This window comes from Melanostigma gelatinosum (genome assembly GCF_949748355.1).
Source record: "Melanostigma gelatinosum genome assembly, chromosome: 6".
Lineage (NCBI taxonomy): Eukaryota > Metazoa > Chordata > Actinopteri > Perciformes > Zoarcidae > Melanostigma > Melanostigma gelatinosum.
Window position 1 is genome coordinate 3,302,641 of NC_136639.1, and position 24,499 is coordinate 3,327,139.

The following is a 24,499-nucleotide window of genomic DNA, read 5'->3' on the forward strand; positions in this document are numbered from 1 at the left end:
GTTCAGAAGCGTTGCTAGATCTGTTTTGAACTTTGGACAGCGCCAGGCTAGCAGTTTCCACTCACTTCTAGTCTTTATGCTAAGCTAGGCTAATTGCCTCCCGCTTCTTGCTTCATACTCAATGCGCAGACACAAGAGTGGTATAGATATTCTCGTCTTACTCCGATAAAGAAAGCTAATAATTGTATTTCCCAAAATACCAACATGCTTCTTTCCTGTGAGGATTTGATGGTTGTTGTTTTATATCATTGCAAACCAAAACATCTTTGGATTTTATTAAGTAAAACAAAACAAGCTATTATGGGCATTTTCAGAACTAAAGTACGCATGAGAAGTCACATTATTTAAAGATGAATTATCCAATTTAATAGCAGATGACTGTAAACACAGCCACCATCAGGCTTAATGGGAGACACTCAATGTGATACCGAAACCTCAGCTTCATTAAAATTCACAGTATTTGCTTCCTCGGTCGGCCTCCTGCTTTCGTTGTCATGGGAAACCCATCCTTATTAACGGCCAAAGACTCCCGATTAAAAGCCATTCGGTGCCGTTTTATCCATCTGTTTATTCGTCTTTAATTAAAACCAACAAGCAACGCGACTGTCGACAAATGACTGCAGTAAATTACAGCAGTCGTGAAATTAATTACAGTTGCGGCAAAGACTTAGCGGTTATCGAGAACCTCAGAGGACATCTTGTGAAATGAAGGCTTTTTATTCCTGTTCTTCTTTACATAGTGTTCATCCCAATTAAACCTCTTAGTTCATCGATAGAGTCCAATGCAGCGGCATTGGTGGATTTATCCGCTGTACAATGATGAGTACAACGTCCATACGGGTGAAAAAAAATCTATTTGATTTAGTCGCAATTCTGGCTTTATTATTAGATTAATCCCACAAAGCCCCCCGATGCATGGAAGTTAAGCCGGCTGTGGTGATATCATGGCGGCTGCCTCCTCTGCCTGCGCGTCCCACTGAGAGCTCCATTGTTCGGTATGCACGATGTCAGCATAATCCTCGGCCAGCGCCTGTACCCGTTCCACCTGTTGTTCCGCCTTCACACTTGAGGCCCAGGAAACAAACAAAAACATCCAGAGGAGAAAACCTCACAGAAGACTTAAACCAGCGACAAAGAACGGCTGCTATTATCTCACATGGTGGCTCTCAATAGCTTCAGCCCATGAACCCTATAAAGTCTGATTTGTGACCCCCCAATGGGTGCTCATATGCAGAGTGGGGTGATGAGGATCAGGATTAGTTTAGCCTCTTTTTTTAACTGGATTTGCTTTTACTACACAAAAAAAGCCTTCAAATGATTAGGCACCAAATGAAATGACTGACATGCAGGTCAAAATAGCAATCGATAGTGTACAAATTACAAATTTGGGATTCAGAGATGATTATTGTAGCCATTAAAATCAATATTTGGGATTTTTTTTCTCCAAGGTATTTTGTGGGACTAGTCTGGAAATTTTAAATGGAAAATAGTTCTCAAACTAAATATTTTGTGATTTGTGAAAAAGCATCCCAGAGAGCTTTGTCAAGCTGGCAGCAAGTTTTTTTTACTTTTAGTCCCAACCAAAGAATGATGCATACGGTGCATCAACGGGTGTGTTTCTGTTGGTGGTCGTCACTTAACATTGATTTTCTAAAGGTTTCTTCATCGGCCAATGATAAAAGTCATTTCTGCACCGCCGCTGTTATGGCAACATAACGTCACACCATGCAACATCGAACCTTTTGATATTTATTTTGGGTAAATCAATTGTTTTAAATAAAAAAATGTATCTTTACAATAATCATTATGTTAGCTATAAAGATTAATCAACTGATTGACAAAATAATCGTACAATTAATCGATTGAAAAACAATCCGTAGTGGAACTTCGGTATCTTTCAGAGGGATTTGGGTTCACAACCAACAATCTGAACCTTAATGAAGTCTTAGTGTGCCAGACTTCTCTTCAGGACAGCTGAAAAGAAACCGTGGACACATTCCAACAAACACCAAACATCAGTAATCCGGTTTGGCTTTGGACCAGGTTTGGTTCTTCACACTCTCAAAAGGGTTTTCATGACCAGGCTCACAAACATATATTGTACCTGTGAATCAAACACTGGACCGCCCACCCACCTGCTGCAGTCCATTTCTGAGACCAGACTGAGAAAAGACAGAGGCCTATAGACAGAGCATCCTGCTCAAAGATCTGGCGGAGCTTTGGAGACATAAAGGGACGCTTTTAATGCTTTCCAATGAATGGGAAATGGACGAATCCATAAATCTGTCGGATTCATTGGGTGCCGCGGGGCTAAGTAATTAAACAAGACAAGTGCCAGTTGGCACAGACTCACCACAGACTCCCCTCCTCCGGTAGATCTAGCCAAGCAAACAACCAGGCAGCTTAATAATTTCCTTTGTTGCCGGTTAATTGGCTTTCTGTGGAGTCTGTCATCGCCATTCGCGTCACACAACAACACAGAGACCGAGGAAGTCTTTGTGTTCCACCAAAAACGGGACATCGTCGACAAAGAGACGAGATTTCCCCCATCTGTCGTGCAAGGAAATGATTGAACGGTGGACATTATTTAAAAAGAAATGTATTGGTATGAACTTAGATTCCACCATATTTGGAGGGAAAACTCAGCTCTGAAAACACACACACACGGTAACACAGACATCGGTTGCTGCTTCTGGGAATTTTTTATCCTCAGGAATGTGGGGTTAGTTAAAATTCTCATTACTTTCCGTTTTTCAATTAATTCCCAACTTCACCCGAAACGCCCCTGAAGACCCAAACGTCCTTGTTTGCGTTTCCATCATCATTCAGTAAAAAACAGAATAAAAGTTCATATTGAGGTGACTCACCAGTCTGTTGTCAAACAGCGCTCTCTCATTGGTTAATGTCCCAAAGAGTGTTGGCTGAAGAGAGGAAAGAAAAGCTTCCGTTACTTTCACGAACGCACCAACACATGGTAGGAAATCATGAATCATTGGTATTGATCAGCAACACTTTCAGCCTCTCATACGTCGAGTATATCCTGCTCATCTTATCCAATGAGGCCGGGAAATCACAGAGTTATTGATTCTCCAAGTAGACCGAGCATGCTTGATTTAGTATTCTGATATACAAGACATTAGGGTTATTAAAGGGACTTGCTGAGGTTTCTGCTCACTGTACATCCTGGGAAATCCCCCAATAGGCCACAGAAGTGATGAGGCTTTGTGGTGAAGAGGGAAAACACAGCAAGTCTAAGTTCTTTTAAATTACACAAACAAAATCTGCCTTGAGGCTGGGTGGAGGCAAAGTCTTGGACGCCTGTCACAAATGTTGTCCAAGGCCTTGACTGACAGGTGTCCACCCCAAAAACATTCATTTTTTTGCACGTCAAAGCATCTGGATCCTTCTGTGATCCAGATGTGAATGTAATCTGTACAACATGACCACATTCTTGAGACAAAACTCAATCCAGCAAGCTGAAACATCACCGGGGCTCTTTTGATCATTTCAGTAATCATGCTACAAAAACACATTCGCACTATTTGAATATTTTGCGCATTATGTCCATGAATATCGTGTACTAACTGGCCGGGAACAACGCAGCTCTTTTGGCAACAAAACTACCGAGTTGTGGTTTGGAAGTTTGCCGCTGTGTGTTTGTCCGTGTACCCGGTCTTTGGCTGTAACTCAATTTATCCAAGACATGTAATAAACGCCAACACATAATTCCACGAGTGCCGATGGGAACACAGTGTGACCCGTCTCTGTTGTGCCCCGACCTCTTCCACAGTACAAAGCCGTATATTACGGTCCTTCTACTGAACAACGGTCGCTCCCGTCTCAGCCGAGTCTGTCGGACACAAGTGATCCAACGAGGTAGAACAAATAAATCTTTTGGCAAGAAGCAGCGACCGAGCAGAAAGCTGCTGAGCTGTGGGCATTGTGGCGAGAGCAAACTGTCGGCCACAGGGGGAGAAAATAATGACGCTCATAAAAAAAATCCTAATTTATTGCGGCGGGGACAGCTGCCTTTACCGAGAGTAATCGTAGCCACGTGACTTTAATGTGGACCTGGATGCCGGTGCGGCACGTGCGCGCTAATCAAAGTTGCGTTTCTAAATACGGAAAGAGCCGACGGAGCAGAAATAAGTGCTTCTCTTTGCAAGTCAGACGACGACCCGACGCAGAACAAAGCCGGGTCTCAGGGTGTTGGCACACATTCTCTACATGCAGAGAGGTGACTGGATTAAAAAGAAGCAAGGCGAAGCTCTGTGAGCCGAGCATGTCATTAACCGTGTTTGTCGCAGTGTTCAGAGGCGACGAGGTGAGACTATAAACAAATCGGAATTATGGAGACCAAACAGAAGTGATTTTACAGACTGTTGATTCAGCGCTCTTGTGATTAGCGCACACAACTCTTGAGTTTCACAAATGAATCGCTGAACGAGCTGCAGAGAAATAAAAACAGGTACTTATCTCAGTCCTGTTATTTACGCCTTTTTTTAATATTTAAAACTGTAAACTCAGTATCTCCCAGAGTAGAGATGAGAATAAAACAAAAAGTACAGTTTCAAATCTCCTCCCTGTCGAACAACTGAAACCGACGCCGCGGTGCCCACCTCCATGTGCCGCTGTCGGGGTGGGCGTTCGCTCAACTTTAATCTCCTCAAGTCGAGCACTGGCAGGGATTTATGGGTAAAAGCCTACAGCTGCATGCTGTCGCATAACGCAGCCCTATTACCCAACCTGTTTCTCTGTGACACAGAGATGGGAAATCGATGGGAAAGGCCACTTTGATGTCGCCACGATGGACGTTGCGTCGTTCCCCTTTTGGGTAGAGGTAGCATGCGAGTGTGTGTGTGTTCCGTTTAGTGCAGGTGTGTGTGAGTATTTGTTTGTGTGTTATAGAGTCAAACATATGATGCTGAGATAGTACAAAAAACTAAAAGGAGCTTATCTCTTCTCAGGAAAAGACTTGCCCGATTCCATAATAACGTAGAGAGGAAATCCTCTTAAACCACATCAGCGGGAAAAGAGGGTTTCAAACGATTAAATGCTGGAGGTTGCGAGCCGTTTGTATGATCTAAACAGGATCAAGAGACCGACTCGTACTTCACGACAGCCGAACGCAGTTCACTGCACGAGCCGTTACGCGGAGCTGTGGCAGACCATGCCGGCATGAATAAGGCCCGAGATGACCGATATAATTCACAAGCCGCTCGGATAACAACCAGCAGGACCGGTCCAGTCGGGCTCTTGTTCAGACGGCCTCCTACGTTCCCGTCTGGTGTAATCTGGGACCTTTCTGACCCTCTGCCGTGCCCGAGCACATGCTGTTCCCTGATATCACTTATCCTTATTAGTTATTAATACAGGCTCAGGCTGGGTTCTATGAATCATTCATGCGGTAGTGCAGAGACAAATTGAAAAGAAAGAACAGAGTGTGCAGGTCATCAGTTCAGTGTGCCTTTTTTTGTTTTGTGAGGACCGCTGCAAGAAAAAGTCACACGGTTATTTTATTCAGACTGCAGCTATACTGGCAGTCCATGAACAGCCTGAAAACCAAATAATCCTGTTTGAGGACCAAATCCATTAACACCGTTATGGAGGCGAGTGTGGAGTTTCTGTGCCACCTACGATGTGGTTCACATTCAGCCGCACGCAGTAATTAGCAAATGTTTAATCGTTATGAAATATTTCCTTCTATTTTGAGCAGAAAGAAGATGTCGAGCTGGTTAAAGTGTAGGCGTCACATACAGGAGAACTGGCTGAGTTACATTAACTGTTGTATTTGTGGAGCACTTTTCTAAAGAATATTTTCACAAAGCGCTTTACGTACAATAAAAGCCCCTAAAATAGAAACAAATAGCAACTATTTTGATAATCCATTAACCGTTTAAGTAATTTTTCAAGCAGAAATAGTAAAACACTTCCAATATTCTCTGATTCCAGCCTCTCAAATGAGAGCATTTCCTGCTTTTCTTTGTCCTAAATCATTGTAAACTAGATATTTTTTGGTATTTGGAACAAAAAACGATTTTGAGGATATCACGTTTGGCTCGGTGAAGTTGTGATGGGTATTTATTTACATTTTTTCTTTACGTTTCATAGACTAAACTAGTATCAATTAATATATATGAAAGAGTAGCTTCAGATTAATGGATAGTGAAAATCCTACTGCAGACAGATGTTCAAAAGCCACCTGAGGTTGAGGGTTAAAGAGACAGACAGTAAAACGGAGAACGACAAAGAAAGGTTGACTCGAGGAAGGAAGCAATAAAAAAATCATGTTTTTTGTTTTGTTTTTTAAAATAGCACAGAGAACCACTCAGCACTTTCCTCTGCAGTCATAAGATAATTGCTTCGGGGACTTGGACCTCAGAGCGGTGCTGCTACCTGTGACCTCTGACCTGTGACATCCTACAGCCACAGAGCTGCTGATAGAGGATGACCACCGGGAGACCTCTGATCTACTGCATCCGATGAAGCCCGGGTTATTATCTTGATGGAAGGGACGGTCTGAACTGGAGGTGACCCAGTAAAGTTGGATTTACACGTTTACAACCAAGCAGACTCGTAGCCTTTGAGCCCCCTGACCCCTCCTCTTTATCCTAAACTATTGGTCCTGTTGTCCACATCAATTACTAATGTAATTGATGTGGACAAGAGGAGGCGCCCCCTGCAGGACATTAGAGAGAATGCAGGTTTTTAGACACCAGCGCATCAGCTTCACTGATATATACAATATCAACACTAACACCACTTGGAAACGGTCTGGGTGGGCGAAAGGTTGAAAAGTTGTCTATTGCCACTTTAATTAATTTAGTAGATCTTTTGCCAACAATTGTTGCAATGAGACTCTGCAGAAGTTGCTACATATTGATGTGTAATCATCTAAATGCTGTTGGCACAATGGTTGTATAAGCCAGACATGAAACACTTTAAAATTCAACATAATTCAGCACAGTTTTAATTAGAGATGCACCGATACCGATACTGGTACCAGATATCGGTCCGATACTCAAATAGCTGGATCGGGTACCGTTACAATGGGGCGCTCTGGTGTCGAATACCATTATTTTAATAAATAACAACCTGGTCCATTTATATCTTTGTATTTATTGTTACATTTTGTTTTAAAGAGTTGGTAAAGCAATGTCTTTACAGACAAGAGAATGATCCCACACAGTGAGACATGCAGCTTATAATCTAAACCCTGGTCTCGGATCAGTACTCCATATTGGCCGATATCTAAAGCCGAGGTATCGCTGTTGGTATCGGGACCGAAGAAGTTGGTGCATCCCCAGTTGTAATAGATGCCTAGAGGTCTTCTAACCTTTCAAAGCCCCTTGAGTTTTGAATGAAATATGATTTTTTTTTTCTTAAAATGAGTGACATCCGGTTTGTTCATTCTCATTCAAACTATCAAATATTAGTCAAATGTTTAAACCTCAGCTGCTCCAACAGCTTTATGATACATAGAAACAAATCTGTTGTGTAAGAGTGTCTGGAAGCAAAGCTGTTCAGCACAGATTTAGACAAGAATCCAAAGGAACTTCAGCTTACATAACCACGACCATCTCGGGGAGAAACGGGCAGCCTGTGCCAGCACGGATTAGGTCACGAGTACACGCAGAGAAAACCTCCATTTTAAAATCCCCAAATATACCGCATGTCTCTGAGGCTCCATTCATGCTGCCGCTGAATGAATTTAAATCTTCAGATCATCCCAAAGCGATCTTGGGTCGCGATTTTCTTCAACTACAACTGAACCCGTCAGGACCGACTGTCGTCGTCTTCTGTCCGATACTTGTGCGCTACCTGTACAATATGTTGAGCCCCGAGAGGACGTCATGTGACGTCGTGACAGGACTCGGTCAAAGTTGATGTAATCTTTGGACGGCTGCCCCTGCCCCAGTTTGAAGAGACTTGTGGAACACGTGACTCGGTCCGTCATTCAGCATGAACCAGGTCACGAGTGAATCAGGCCACGCGGCTGCTGAGTGATCGTGTATTTATAGACAGTTGTGTTATTTTGACATCGGTCACAGGTCGACTACTGTACATTTCATCGGCCATTTAGTGTGATTTCTGTAAAGGCTAAGAATGGCATGTTTAATTAAAACAAAGACTCAATAGACACAACTTAAACACAAAAAACATCATTTTTTACTAACCGATTGTTAAAAACAAAGAGCAGATAAAGGTATTCTCTTCATAAAATCAACACTATTATTGAAATGAACTGATTTCATGTCAGCAGTAATTCCATTTGTAATGCTGTCGTTACGGTCTCTAAAGATGATTAACGATAATAGACTTCAAACAACATCAATTCAAAAATCTTTGAGTCATTCTTTAAAAGAAAAACTAGATGAATGGGATGAGTTTGCATAAAAACAACAACAACCGAATGACCAGAAACAGATGCAACAGCTAAAAACAACGGCAGAAATACAGTATGTTGCTCAAACTTTGCACGTTTAATTCAAATCTAATTATTAAAGTGCTGCTGGTCTCTCTGCGGCTCTTAATGCCCTCTGCGGGCTCAGCCTGAAACAACACCACGGACTGAGGATCAGCTCTTTCAGACGAATCGTAATCAGAACAGAAAGTGTTTACCTTGCGCTACGAAACAGGAAAACAACGCTGACTACACAATGTTTAAATTGAGAGATAATCCTGTGGGCTTTAATGCGGAGATGGCGTGCATATACCGTCGGTCTGGGAGGAAATCAAAATGGAATCGGGCCTCAGCAGAAAGCAGATTCGTCAACGCTGAGGGAAAAGAGGAGTCACCCTGTGGAGCTGCATTTTGCATTTCTCACAGTACCTTCAGCATCAAACTGTTTATTTTCTAACTAAACTTCCATCGTAGGTTGACTTAGTTTGTAGGTTCACTTGCGCAACAAACCTACTTGGTTAAGTTTAGGAAAAAATAGGAGTCCGGGTTAAAATAAGTACGTTTATTACGTAAAATAAGTACGCTTGTTGCGTAACAAAACTACCGTAAAATAAGTGAACTTTGACTTGGCTTCACACGGGACACGAACAACGTTCTCCTGGGTGAAAGTCATGTGTTAGTTTGACCAGCGCTACAAGGAATTTCTTACTATTTAAACTACGTCAGCAGCTCTGACCATGGGTTTACACTGGTGTTAGTTGAAAGCCCGGTGCGTCCGATAAAGACGCTAAAGAGTCCGATACCAACAACCTACGGTATTTGGAGAGTTGGGAGTGAGAACGGGTTGATTTCTGTAGAAAAATAAGTTTGTGTCGAGACAAACAGCTAATAGCTGTCCTGATAATGATTTATATTACACATGTCCCTTTCTGACGAAAACACTCCAGCCTGAACCAGAAGAGGAGTCTTGTGATATTGACACAGGACATTGGTGTGAAAAATGTTCTTTTCCCACCAAATGTTTTCAGTGTCTGCCGACTTTAGCCTTGTGGGTTTGTAGCGGTTCGTCCTCACGAGCTGGTTCATAGTCACTGCCTGGAGAATTCTCCAACAGCCGTGAAGCCGTCAGTCTTCAGAGCGGAACAGGAACAGTAGTGTATCTACGTGACGATCTCTCTCTTAGTTGCAATTGTCTACTTTTCTTGGGCCATTTTTTATTTTCTGTCTTTACTTCATATTCATCCTTTTGGTGGTTTCTTTGTGTTTAAACTCCACGTTGAGACCGACCGGTGGCGGCAGATGGCGACCCACCCAGACCCCCGTGTGGTCGACCTGTTAAAGGCCGATTCTACGTACGGGTCAGACCCGCTCTGTGTCTCGAGATAACTTCTGTTACGAACTGACATAAATAAATGGAAAGATTGAATTGAATGCGATTTGTCTTCCGTTATGTTATTGTTTCACTCTTCTTCGGCCTGAGGCCTTTTAATGAAGTACTGCAGCTTCTTTGCATCATCTGTAGAGCTCACATTCGTCTCTTTTCAACTTCTTATTCCTTTCAGCTCAATTATCAGCTGTGCGGCTTATGAATCAAACCCGAGGCCTGCAGCGTAACAAAGCCTGCGTACGCTGCGAACGCCCGCATCCGAGCGATGCAAAGTCAATTTCATGACACACGAGAGGACAAAGCCATCTTCTCTGGTCTGTGCTTCCATTATGTCTTTGACAAGCGTTACGGCGGTCCAATCTCACCGACCTGAAAACACTGAGCCCAACGGCGTGTAAGCTCGAGGCGTTTCATTGTGCGAATAGCCATTAGTTACATACACATCCGAGCCACGGGACTGGAATGTGAAAGCCAGCACTGTCATTTATGTAAAGAACGTTGAAACTCTTTAAAACGTGTCACAAATATAAACTTGGATTCATTTTAAAATCGGCTACAGAATTTCCTGAAACTAGCAGCGCATCTTTAATCGTTTTTGGACAACGATGACGCTCAATTCATATTTGGCTTTCGTCATTTCATGGGTTTGTTGACAATGGGGAAAAATATAGAATTTCACAGGACTTATCCTTATAAAAGGACCATCAGTATATCAATTACTCACCCTGTGTTACCTTGAGTTCTTGAAGAAAAGTTTTGTTTTTCCTCTCATGCCACGGTGAACGAAGAATCAAAGGACAGAGAAATGTCTCGATGAGTTGAGGCGAATGGCGGCCGCATTTGACAATCGTGAAACTACATCAAAGCATCCGTTTACAGACTCTCACACAGCTCAGTGCGGCGCAATCCAACGCGTCCTTTATTCCAAGCGGATGTCTGTGCGAACTTTGAAGAAATTCCTTCAAGGTTCCTGAGATTATCACCAGAATGAAGGCCGGACATGAGGTCACACTTATAACGACATCATCCTTGAGTCCAGGTGGACGTTTGTGTTTTATTTGAAGACCACAGCTGTTGCTTATGCAGAGACATACAAACAAAGTTTTCTTTTCAAGAATTCAAGGTAACACAGGGGGAGCAATTGAAATACAAATGCTCATTTTTGTTGGGTGAAGTATCCCTTTAAGCAGTTGACGCTTAAGTTGATGTTTGCGGTCAGGCTGCACCATCTAACATCTAACCATATTGTTTGCTTTGCCCAGGAGAAGCTGCTTCAAAAGACTCATCTCCTGCCTCCCCGTGTCAGCAGCACTCCTGTGGTTCCAGCGGGCCTGACCAGAGAAGCCCAGCTCTGACCTCACGCTTCTCCAATGATCGTCTTTTCCTCCGCTTTGATCCTGGATGAGGGCGACTGTGAGCTACATACACCTCCGAAGCCCTCACCGCCCAGCGACCTCACAGTGAAACTACAGAGTCACTCGGGTTTGTTGAGCGCTCACTCGACGGACGGAGGGAATCAGGCGAGAGTGCGAGATGAAAGGTGTGTTTTTGCTGCATTCTCAGACAGACAGCGATTAGCCGAGCGGCACGGGGAAGACAGGCTGTACGGATCACGTGACTAATTAAAACGATGTTTTTAGAAATGCTCTCAAAGTGTGAGAATCCTCTTTTTGTGCTGATGAAAGTCTTCTGAATCCAGTTACATGATCCTACAGATGAAGGGGATGGCACTGAACAAGAAAAGGGTGAGAGGAGAGCGAGAAAGGGGGGAGGAAGGCAGTCAAACACAGGAGATCAAAGCAGTGGCCTCCAGTGTTCGGTCCTGAGCGGGAAGTGTGTGTGTGTGTGTGTGTGTGTGTTATACCATCTTCAAAGACGGTCAAGCAGCTGCCCACTGTCCCTGCTGACCCCATGAGGTCTTGCCCCCCCCCCCCACCGTTGTGATTCATTCCTCAGAGTGGTAGACAGACAGCTACCTTACATATCAGGTATCTCTTGCTAACACCGCCTTGTTTGGTCAGATTTGGGCTGTGAGGATACGTTGACTTCACATACTTGAACCGATTCGGTGCATCTCCACCATAACACGGATACATCTACAATCTCCAGCAGCAACACATACTTCCAGTCTGCTCCATCTCAGTTATCATGTGATGTGTTTGTGTGTGTACGTCCTCTTCCTTCAGCGTGGAGGACACAGACACACAACAACAGGAAGTCATTTAAGGTGTTTGGGAGTGTTTTCCTACCCTCTGTTTGGAGGAAGGCCTCAGCCCGAGGAGGGGTTGGCTCCGGCGCTGAGAGGAGGGCAGAGAGGAGACAGAACTGTTATGGTGGAACACCAAGGACAGGGTCCTGATTGAATGAATGTCAACGGATATTTACAATACTTCTTTTGGCTAAATACTACTCAAGAACTAAGCATTGACACGATGTTGACAGTTGGTTAAAACATGTAATAAATGAAAAAAAGCAGTTCAATACAAATATATCAACTAAAATAAAGCCGGCGTCCTTATTTGACTGGTTTCTGCCTTTATTTTAAGACTTGTTTTGTGTACAGCATCTCATTACACGAATACACTTAATTATTACTATCATGATTATTTCTAAAGATATATTTTTTGGCCATTTCGTCTTTATTAGAGAAAGGACGGATATATGTGCAGCAAAGAGCCACGGGTTGGATTCGAACCGGGGCCTCTGTGGTAAAGATATGTACCAAGGACCCTGGTACACATTACTATTATTACTTTTATTATTATTACTGTAGGACATTATTGACCCTGCAACTTCACACAATTTGTCACAGACTTCAAGAAAACCAAATAACATCCGAGGAGTACAAAGGCTTTTAATTTCCACACATTACAACAGATAATTTGGCCTCATGCTGAAGTTGTTTTGTTGCATTAACATCTAAGTGCTGCATGAAAGCGCCAGCATTAAGACGAGACGAATGAAGCCATTAGAAGAAGTTTAAAGAAAGCGTTCACGGAGGAGACGAGAAAACAACGGATCACGCCGTCTCTTTAAGAAGCTCGCAAAGGAGTTGTTACAAAGAAAAGAAATGAATGAAGAATGAACTCCCACATGGAGACACTGACAGTGAAGGTGAGAGTTGAGCAGGTGGTCATCTGCTGCCACCATTTCTGCTGCAGCAGCGCTCGGCTGACGGGGTCGACGGCTGGATGGAGGTGATTCATTTCATCCCAGAGGTGCTTGATGGAAAATCTATTTACCTTCTGATACAAAGAGATTCTGTTCTACCTCAGTGAGTTTTATTATCATGACGGGGGGGGGGGGGGTCTTTCATGAAAAGGTGGAACACGTTCCTGGAGTTCCTAGATTGGTTTCTACAGCCAAAGAAAGACTGAAAGACAGAAAGGAAGAGAGAAAGAGAGAGACAGAGAGAGAGACAAGAAGAGAGACAGAAAGACAAAGGAAGACAAAGAGACAGAGAGACAGAAAGGAAGAGAGAGAGACAAAGAGAGAGACAAGAAGAGAGACAGAAAGGAAGAGAGAGAGAGAGACAGAGAGACAGAAAGGAAGAGAGAGAGACAAAGAGACAGAAAGGAAGAGAGAGAGACAAAGAGACAGAAAGGAAGAGAGAGAGACAAAGAGACAGAAAGGAAGAGAGACAGACAGAAAGTTATCTACTATCTCTGCTGTCTGACGAGAAGGTAAGAGGTGAAGATATTCTAAACATGGCGAACGCTGATTAAACTGATATTGAGTCTTTTATTTGTCTGAGATACGTGGCTTTGTCTGAATCTTTGTTGTTACTTGCGTGGGGCATTGTATCGCGTGAGCCTCCACAGATGGCGAGCGAGCTGCGAGCTCATACGCACCCATAGGTGCTTATGCTCAACACGTTAACCCTCTGAACCCCAAAACCAGCCAGCAGGATGGAAAAGCATGTTTCCTTTAAAGAAAGGTAAACACGCAGCAGACTCCAACATGGTTCAATTACATTTAACTTAAACACTGTGAACCCACAGCGGATTCAAAATTAACCTCTGCTCGTCCATCAAACGATCCTATCTGCTCAACTCGTCCCGGTGGGCGGGGTCGAACCCGGCGACCACTCACACTGCTGAAATATATATATATATATATATATATATATATATATATATATATATATATATATATATATATTCATTCTATCTCCCACCTTCTATGCCTGGGTTGGTTTCTTTTTTAGCATGTGGCACTTTGTGTGTCCAACTTCACTTTTCTCTTTTAAACTTGAGCTGCAGAACTGATTTAAAAACATCAAAGCACACTTAAAAACTCCACCAATCATTAACGTCTCACACTGCACTGGAATAATTACATTTGAGCTTGTTTTTATATTCGGTTCTCTTGGCTCTTAAATGACCGTTTTGACTTGTATTCACACATTTTGCAGCGACATTATTTTGCACTTTGTCTTTTGATGCTTTGATGCTGAATTGTTCTATATAAATAAACTTGTCTGTGACGAAACCGCCAATACTTGCCTCTATTTTTTACATGATCTTTGTTAAAAATGCAGCTTAAAACCAAAACCAAAAAAGCGCAGCTTCTTATGCCACTTTACATGTGGACTTTATTCCTTATGGTAATGAGCCCCTCCTGTTCTGCATAGCCAGTAAAACCAGTAAAAGTCAAGAGTAAAGCCAGACCAAAGTGCTGCAAGTGTCTTCATTGTCTTTTAAAATGACCTCTTTTAATGACTGTAGTGTAAATACAAGTATTGGGTTCTATCACTGGATGAGGAGGACACTTCACTGATGATTGAGAATTGTACAGTTCATAGCAAATATTGATTTGCCTGAGAATATGATCACCTTACCGCGTTTAAAGTTAAAGAAACGTCCTCACAAAGACAGATGTATAGAGCACATATATAGTTATAGATACTTACAAAAAGTCTCTAATCAAATCCTTTGCAGGAAGGTCAAATGAAGGAAACATTCATGCTGTTGAGCAAGGCACTGCCTGAACCAGCGGCACACGCAATGACCGACAGCTGCCGACGCCGTGTGAAATCTGCCATCACGCAGAAACACCGCCACGGCCGACTCCCAGTGCTTCCTTCCCTTCCTCCTCTCCTTATCCCCTGTCATGTTCACACTGATATGATAAAGAAGGGTGTGTGTGTGTGTGTGTGTGTTTTGCAAGGCCAGCTGCCAAAAGGCTAGATTTTCCACAGCATCAGAACATTTTGCTTATTATAAAGCGCCTGTTTGGAGCCAGCAATGTAATAGCGGTGATATATTTTCATTGAAAGCAACAACCCTGAACTAAAGAAACGCAACAGAGCAACATCTCCTTGGAAACAGTTTGCTGCACGACTCTACAACAGCTGATGTTCTTAAAGCATCCTAAATTGTTGTTTTTGTCAATAACAACACATGGAAATGACCGTAAGTAACAGCATGTACTGTGCTCCTCTGAGAGTCAGTGGAGAAATCAGTCCATCGCCTTCTCCCTCTCTGGACCACCTGCTGACAGATAACCAGTGAGCTGGTTCTATGTTGCACACCGCCCCCCTGTGGCTAAACCACCAGAGGGGTAAAAAATGGACAAGGCCAAGTTCCACTACATGAAGACTGAATAATGTAGAGGAGTGCATCCACAGGAAGATCATTTTCTGGAGCTTAAGCTCAAATACCAGCAACAAATGTGGAGCTCATTCATCATCATGTACCAACGGAAGAATATAGAATGAGACTTCTGTGGAAGCTAATTTCCTCCAAACTAAACCCGTTGTTTTTATCCCCGTTGTGATTTATTGAGGCAGCATTATGAGACTGAGCGTCTATGACAAAGTATCTCACCGACGACTCGTTTTGACACAGTATCTTGTTTTTCATGTTGAGATATTATGTCACAATTTGTGACAAACGTCTTCATGCATAAAATCTAAATCTGACAGAGCCGGTGACTCCTCTCTGAAGCGGAGGTCGGCCACAGTGAGATCTGCCAATCAAGTCAATCATTTCCTAAAAGATACTTCTCTTCAGGTCTTTAATATCCTCTTAATGGAACAATCATTTTCTAAATTGCCTCTAAGACTCACATTATAAGAAGTCACATTAGCATTTTAAAGCAACGTTTTTTGGAGATATCCTTTGGTTGACTTCTGAACAGTTTCCTACGAGTCGGTATTTAGCAGCCGTTTAGTGAAACTGGCTCCTCGGGGACTTCCAGGATGGGCTTCACCATTCAGCGGCGGGGGTTGACACTTGATCACCAGCGGCTGTGGATAATGGGAAAGCTGGTCGCTCTTGTGCTTTGGCACGTTTTAGAGGAAGCACAGCTGTTTGTCGTGAAGGGAAAAGAGGCTCCGATAACGGAATTCATCAACACGGTTGTTCCTCTGCCAGAAAGGGGGGGAAAAAACCCTCTCTGATTCAAGGTTGGGTTTGACTGACAGCTCGCTCTAAAAGGGACAATTCGGCTGAATAAGTCTCTGCTGCAACTGGCCTGGTACCAGGCTCACAAGGAAGCATCTTTTCACAGTTCCAGTCATAAGTTTTTCTCTCCCCATGTGAGGTATGAAACCAATCAAGTATTGCTGTGTTCACACCAAACACAAAGAAAATTTTAGCGCGACGAGATTACATACAAAGCATCCCCTGCTTTATGGTCTGTGTGACTCTAAATGGACCATAATGTACTAAATGAACATCATGCTGTATTGAAGAAGACTTGAAACTAGAGATTGAACCATAAACTCATGTTTACAATGTTTACTGAGGTAATAAATCAAGAGAGAAGTAGAGTCATTTTCTCATAGACTTCTATACAACCAGAGGAGTCGCCCCCTGGTGGACGCATGTTGAAATATTCAAACTCGAGCGAGACATTTGTGTGACACTATGTCCCAAAAGCCTATCGGCGTTGAGGTTCTCCTGTCGTCTTGACGTTGTTGAATCAGAAGTAGCCGTAGGTGTTCACTCAGCGCTCTACGATACCGCATGTTTGTACACAGACCGGACGATGAACTGTGTATAAACCACATGGTACAAGCGATGACGCTGCCGTATTTACGCCTATTTACATTATTTTGAGTGTTGATGGAGCTGCTACAATGTTAGCAAAGCCTAGCACCGATCGATCCGAGCTCCATTGAGAAAACAAGTATTTTAAAAGTTGTTTGCTTGTCGTCTTGCTAGCGAAGCATGAATTCAGACTTTTTACAAATGGGCACGCGTTTGTTATTTCGGCGTCCTTTTTATCCGTTTACTGCGATTAAATCACAGCGAAATCTGTTTATTTTGGGTTCATACAGCTGTAGAAAACCAGCAGATGTGTGGCTTGCTAGATACAGTAAATACACCTCGTTGTCTCCATGGACGGAGCCGACATGCAGCGATACTTGATATTTTCAAAGTTTTAGGAATGTCTCTCGCTTGTGTCTTATACATCTTGTTGCTTATCTACTGTGCTATTAGTAGTTGTCTGCTGGTCTGCTCCTCTTCACGCTCCGTACATAAAAGCATCCATATGGCGCCATCAGTGTGATGGATGGACTTCCTGTGATGATCTCGCTCTCGGTGACACAAGAGGAACTACAGTAAAACTTGATCTGTGCTTCACTTCATGCGGTTGATGATTTATAGCAGAGAACTCTTCTTCCTCTAACGTTTCTCCAATGGCTGTAGAACATTGTCTGGATTTTAGATGAACGTTCGTTTCTTGGTTGTTGTTTTTTGCAACTTCTAGTTCTTTATTGTAAGCCATCGTTGTTACATGTTCTTAACATTGTAGTTCTTCTTCTGCTGGAGTTTATCCAGAGTAGAGACAGTATGATATGTGCTGAACACGCACTGGTGTACAGACTCTTTGTCCTTGAGGAGACATTTACAGAGAGAGGACTGAGGATTTTTATTGGACCAAAAAAAAAAAACACCTGACGTAAGATGATCTGATCCACACCATAAAAGCAGACAGCTTTTCACATGCAGATGCTGGGAAGGTACAAGTTCAAATGAATGTGATACTTCCACAAAAGTGATATTGTGACGCCTTAAAATCTTGCAGTAAATCACAAGTGGACAGATGTCAGACAGATATTCAGCTTCTGCTCCTTTAAAGCAACTTCAAATGATCCGTCTGCACTACGAGGTATTTCCTGTCTTATCGTACAGATAATTAGCTTCAACTGTTGTCGGTCTGAGCAAGAAATGAGCACGTGTGAAGAAAAGCATGTTGCGAGTTGAAAGACCAATTTCCCGCACCATTAAACTTCTACATCTCCGTCACATTAGGAGCTCAGTGTGGCTGACATCTACATCGACATCCGTTTGAGAGTTGACAGAGAACTGAAACCTGAATGGTTTCAATGTGAAAGGTTCAAGTTGAAAACATGAATTCGATGGCGTCCGCTGTCAGCTGAGTGAAGCTTTGCTGCCGTCACAGCTTTCAAAGGTTGTCATAGCGGTGGAAGCTTTAGAAACGGTATTCTTGCGATTACCGTGGCTCTCTTTATTCTTTCGCTTTCTTTTATCCACTTTTTCCTCTCTCGCAACAACACCACCAACGCACTTGACATAAAGATGGCGGTTGACATCCACCTGAACGCTGCTACACACGCTGTTACAGCACTTGTTCGGTGGTGCAGGAAACACACCGACCAATGCGTTAAAAAAACAATTCATGTCCAATTGATATTCTGGCAACTGTCCCCCTATTTTCAAGCCATAACCACTTGATGCATCGTCAACAACCTCGATGTGTCGCAAGTAATTACAGAAACGTGTTTATCGGCACAAACGACGTAAACAAATCCACGCAAATTAATCTCGACAAATGAAGCATTCGATTTCAATTACAGGGAACATGATGCCCGGTTACGCTGTCCTTGTCCTTTAAAATACATCACACACACACACACACACACACACACAATGCCCTCTCTGGACCCAGACTGTTATGTAACACATCATCCTTCTTATGATTACATTTAACAGTTTGGTGATGCCGGATGACGAAAGTGCACAGAGTGTTGGTGAAGTGGAATGTGTTGTTTGTGTGTTTATGTGTGTGTGTAGCACAAATGCACGTTTCTTTGTAGTTTCTAATGAGTAAATAAACGAGGGGAAGCGTACATTTGACTTTTTTTGTCCTCGATAGCTTTTCCACGACAACACACTTAGCATATTTTACTCTTCGTGTTCCTACAGAGCAACTTATTCGCTGGTGCTTCGTGTTTTTCTCCAACTCTTCTTCCACTCCTTTGGAGCTCTCTGACTTTGCGCAGAGATCTTTTTCAGAAGTGCAGACGGGCCTTGAGAGTACAGTGATGTTCATCTTTCCCTTTGCCGTTTGAAAGCCGAAGAAAAAAACTCAAAAAAAACAAGCTCCCCGCCACGAATAAAGAGCTTTAAGGCAGCGGAGAATAAAGCGGAGGCTTTTTTTTTCTACACGGGATAAGAAAATCAGGTCGACATATCCTCAAACAACGGTTCGTATCAGATCCTACGGAAATGCTCCTCACCATTTTTCAATTTCTGCTCATTACGCGGATACAATCTTTTCAAAATAAACTTAAATAACTCAGTTAGGTTTAGATAACAAAAACTACTTAGTTTAGGATTCCGGCACTTTATTGTTGTAGCTATGAATGCTGGATGAGACCAGCCTGAGCTGGTACATCATCTGCATAAAAGAACATCACATCCTCACAAACTGCCCTCTGTCTCCTCTCATGTTTACATGATGGACGTCCCCTCAAATGTATGTCACAACTCCTTTGGAGGCAATTTATCTACCTACAACTGTTCATACGATATCTACAAATGATTATTTTAATGCATTTCCCTTCGAAGGCCCAGCAACACGAGCAATAAGTGCACCTGCACGAGCCCCCGTAATGTTTAGGCAACTAAACTACTTATAGGTGTATGAAAAGATCGTGTTGAAATAACTACAGAAGTTACACAACAAATAAGACAAAGTGTGTTCAACCACCTCCCCACAAGGACTTTATATAAGAGTCCAGTGTGAAGCCCAACAGAGCAGGTCATCTATGATCCTCCATCCATCCTCTCAGACACCCTCTCAGACACGATTTCAATACTCGGTGTGTTATAGGCAGATTGAGATGATGCCCGATGGATTAACAATCCCGTAGTGGTTGTGGATTACGGCCGGTGTGTGTGTGTGTGTGTGAGAATAAATCTCAAACAGTTTTTCATTTGGAGCTGGTTGTGTAATGCCCGTCAGGACCCGTTCAAAATAAAAAGACCTGAATTACAAATTACAGACACAAAGATGAATTGTGTTTGCTCTTCATAATATTTCCATCATGAATACACAACTTCCTGCAACAGGCCTGATCTGTTCTTTCTAACTGTCTGTAAGATATCATACAAACTGTTGCATGAGGATAAGTTGATAATATAGCGATGTTTGGTTTATGATTTATGGGACTCTCATGCTGTCTTGTACTGAGAGTTCCCCTTCAGCTGCATCTTTCGAACAGTGATTCACAAGGAAAAAGCTAAAGTGAATAGAAAAAATTGTCTGAATTCCGAGTACAACATATTCATACGTTCATACTGCGCCCTCAAGACTTCCTGCAGGGCTGCAACTAAGGACTATTTAATTGCCAACTAAACTGTTGACTATTTAGCTAATACATGAATAATTTAAACAACAACATAACATTCAGTCACCTAACCGTCAAAAACCTAAAGGCTTCCAGTGTAATGATGAGAATCACTGATTCCATCACTTTGTTCAGTTCATTTCACAGATCCGTCACAGACTGTGTTGTTCAGTATGTGTTTCCTTTACTTGATTCATGAATGAAATAATAACTCAACAATCAAAAGCATCATCCATTAATTCCATCTCAATGCACTCAGTAATGCCTTTCTGTTAGCTTTGGTAAATAATTATATGACACAACAGCTCTCATACAGAAACAGTTATGCTTTAAGAAATGACAGTTATTTCACACCACATGTGTCCATCAGTTCATGTTGAGCTAAAAAATATATATGTGAACAGACACGGAAGTACTGAACAGGTCGTGTGTGTGTGTGTGTGTGTGTGTGTGTGTGTGTGTGTGTGTGTGTGTGTGTGTGTGTGTGTGTGTGTGTGTGTGTGTGTGTGGCACACTGACCCAAATAAGAGCAGAGTATTTTCTTATGGCAGTATACACTTCAAATATCATTGAAAAACAATCCACCATGACAACACCACAGCGAGATAGAACAAAACACCCACAAAGTAAAACAAGGTCATTACAAACGGTTCACGCGCGCCAGAGATAAAAGCGTGAGGGGATATTTTAGGAATATTACAGTGATTTTTTTTCTGTGAACGCAAAGAAGGAACATGCGCGTTATAATCCTCAGCTCGCGGCAAAATACCGCTGGATAAACACCTTGTCAGCGCGTGACACGGTGAGCGCGCGGAGAGCTTTAAAAACCTGCACCCGTTATTAATGAAGTGCTTTACAGCGTAGCAACTGTCAATCATAGGGATGAACAAAGCCTCAGCCTCCTGTTGCCATAGAGAATGTATGTTAAGAAACAGGCCGCATGCGCATTATTTATTTTTAACCATGAATATAAATCATAAATTCATGCAAAAATACAAATATGAAGTGGATTTTAAAGCGTCCTTACCTCGAACAAAGGTGGAGTGCCCTTGTCTGGAAGTGTGCATCCCAGCAATTCAGCCAGGAACTTTGCCATGTAGAGATGTGCTCCAGAAATATTCCCCAAAAAGGTGCGCAGCGCTGAATCAACAGGAGAGTCCTCTTTCCGCCTGCCTCGTGAACTTCTTTGTGGCGTTCACGGACTCCCTGCGCGCATCCCTCCTTTCTTCTCCTCCAGCTGTCTGGAAAATAATTGAACAAACAAACCCGGAGAGGAGGCAAGAGAAGTGCCTCCCTGTGGATGTGGAGGTGTCGCCTGTATGAATCCCTGTGTCGGAATGGATTTTACCGACAGCAGCCGGTGTGGACTCGTGCAGGTGGGGCCAGGCGGAAGGGGAGGGAGGTGGGCGGTACCAACAGGTTGTCAGTCGGTCTTCATGAAATAGTCACCAAATGCAAGCTATTGATTTTCTCAGCACGAAAATAATGCCAATATAAAGACAATTATGAGCCTTATTTGTGGTGGACAAACAAATTAAATGCATCCATGTGACTAGGAAAAGTCAGAGCAAGTGACTACTTTATGATATCCAAAAAGATTCGACGTCGCGGTTTTAGTTTTTGTTGCCTAAACCCAACTTTAATTTTGAACATAACGTCCTGAAAATAAAAGTTGTTCCGAGTGACACGAAAAAAAAATGGACGCATCGTTTCTCTGCAACAGCCGGCAGTTCTGCCAAGTGAAGTTGACGCTGAAGCGTCTTAAAACCTGCATTCTCTCTAGTGTCCAGCAGGGGGCGACTCCTCTGGTTGTATAGAAGTCTATAGAAAATGACTCTACTTCTCTCTTGATTTATTCCCTCAGTAAACATTGTAAACATGAGTTTATGTCTCAATCTCTAGTTTCAAGTCTTCTTCAACACAGCATGATGTTCATTTAGTACATTATGGTCCATTTAGAGTCACACAGACCATAAAGCAGGGGATGCTTTAGGGCGGGGCTTACTTTGATTGACAGTTCGCTGCTGCTACCATCTCTACGTCACTCCTCCGAAAATACTAACAGCCTTAAAAGTGTTCATGAGGGGGGAAACCGGAGGGTGGGGTGCAACGCTTCTATGACGACGACGTCAGGGACAGCGTGCGTTTTCAGCATTATTTGGTTAAAAAAAATCTGAAAATGATTTGTTAAACTTCATGGATTTTATTGCAATGAATCTCAACTTAATCTTCCATGAATGAATCATTTCTGTTTATCTTTTTAGTTTGATGTCTTACAGAGGTGGTATCTTCATAAGCCATTTCTGGCTTCACCTCTCCTTCACAATGATCAAACTCGTTTAAATGTTTTACAGTCTTTCGTGCAAATAAACTAAAATAATGATCCTGAATATCATATCGAGAACCTTTTAAAGTTTGACCACAAATAGTTTCACCAAATTGCATACAGCATTTTATTTTCCTGGCTGTTAGAATAAAGATTTGACATTAAATCAGGAACATCAAGCGGGAAAACTGGGAGTGAAATCTGCCCATAAACGTTTATGTAATGTGTTTGTATGTCTTTCATCTACCAACTCAGGGCTTTCATGCAAAATAACATCATAACCTCACTTTGCTGCAATTTCCCCAATGGGATTAATAAAGTACTCCGTCTATCTGTCTGTATTCATCACTTATAAATGCACAATGAGCAAATTGAAATGTCACCAGGGAGTTTAGTTAGAATATTCATGGTCTCACAGCACACCTGGCTGGATCTGAAGCCTGCAGGGGGATCAGGAGGAATAGCTGTGAGCACATGGGGGGGGGGGGGGGGGGGGCTTTTAATATTCTCGTCCCACGTTTGCATCTTATTACATCGTTATTTCTCACAAGCCGACTATCACCGTGCGAGACAGTGATGTATCCGTTTGTCTCCTGTTGTTAAATTATTGTCGTTTTCTAAATATTCATCAAATACTTATGATTCATTCGCAGCTTTTTGATTTTGGTTTGCCTTCACGAAAAGGCAAAAACATCCTTTTTTTGGGGATTAATATTTACAGCCTCTCTGATTCTTGCAAGAATTAATCTGAAAGCCTGTAAATCATTTGGTTCGTGTTTAACATTTTTAATTTAGGCATTCAGGAGGCGTTTGGGAGCACTTCGGTAAGACAATCGACAAACGGATGATTGAATGTTCAATGGAGAGCTTAAATTTCAAAATAAGATATGCAACATTTAAGGGGAAAAGCTATTAAAGTTTCGGATTCCTAAAAGCATTTGGCTGATTAAATAAAAATCAAAATGGAATCTCACAACAGCATTTTCATTTTCCACTTATACATACGCATTAATTGGGACATTTTAATTGTCATTCAATGTGAAATTTAGCAGAGGCGTTATCTGACAATATTAAAATAAATTAAACATTTCATTTTCAAAGACTTACCCTGCTTGACAACAAAATGTTGATTCAAATGGGAAAAATGGGAAAACACTTTGAAATTACTTCACAATGTTGTCAGGCTGTTTCCCTGATGAAATGAAATGCAAAGTGATAATTTGACATTTAAGTTCCAGCAACCTGTCAGTCATTTTTGAAAAGGCGGCACTACATTAACTCGCTAACGGAACTATTACAATATTTATATTGCATTTTTATTTATTACATTTGTAAACATGAGTTTATGTCTCAATCTCTAGTTTCAAGTCTTCTTCAATACAGCATGATGTTCATTTAGTACATTATGGTCCATTTAGAGTCAAACAGACCATAAAGCAGGGGATGCTTTAGGGCGGGGCTTACTGTGATTGACAGGTCGCTGCTGCAACCGTCTCGACGTCGCTCCTCCGCATTCCAAATATGGTAACGTCCGTTCATTGGTTGCCAAAAAAACAACATGGCTTCGTACATCGTAATGCAAAAGGTCACCTCGGATATACAGCCCTTCAGCCCCACTTCATTTCAACTCAAACTTCTCTTTGTAGATGGATCTCATTTTCAAATCCCCCGTGACCTCCTCTGACATCCTTCCTTTCTCCAATTTGCTCCTGATCGTTGTTGAAGTAGCGCTGCTCTCGAATGCAGCAGGCGTCTGTTCATAAGCGGCTCACGCTC

At 42.4% G+C, this 24,499-nt stretch overlaps 1 protein-coding gene across 1 annotated transcript in view; it reads right to left on the reverse strand.

The window, feature by feature from the left end:
* The window catches only part of rasgef1ba (RasGEF domain family, member 1Ba), an 83,191-nt gene extending 61,575 nt beyond the window's left edge, over window positions 1-21,616 (reverse strand). The window contains exons 1-3 of the mRNA XM_079270190.1: window positions 21,425-21,616; window positions 12,041-12,088; window positions 2,868-2,921 (exon numbers count right to left, since the gene is read on the reverse strand). Coding sequence (XP_079126316.1) covers window positions 2,868-2,921; window positions 12,041-12,088; window positions 21,425-21,493 — 171 coding nt within the window. The 5' untranslated portion in view covers window positions 21,494-21,616. The remainder of the gene's footprint in view (window positions 1-2,867; window positions 2,922-12,040; window positions 12,089-21,424) is intronic.
* Between the last annotated feature and the right edge of the window lie 2,883 nt (window positions 21,617-24,499).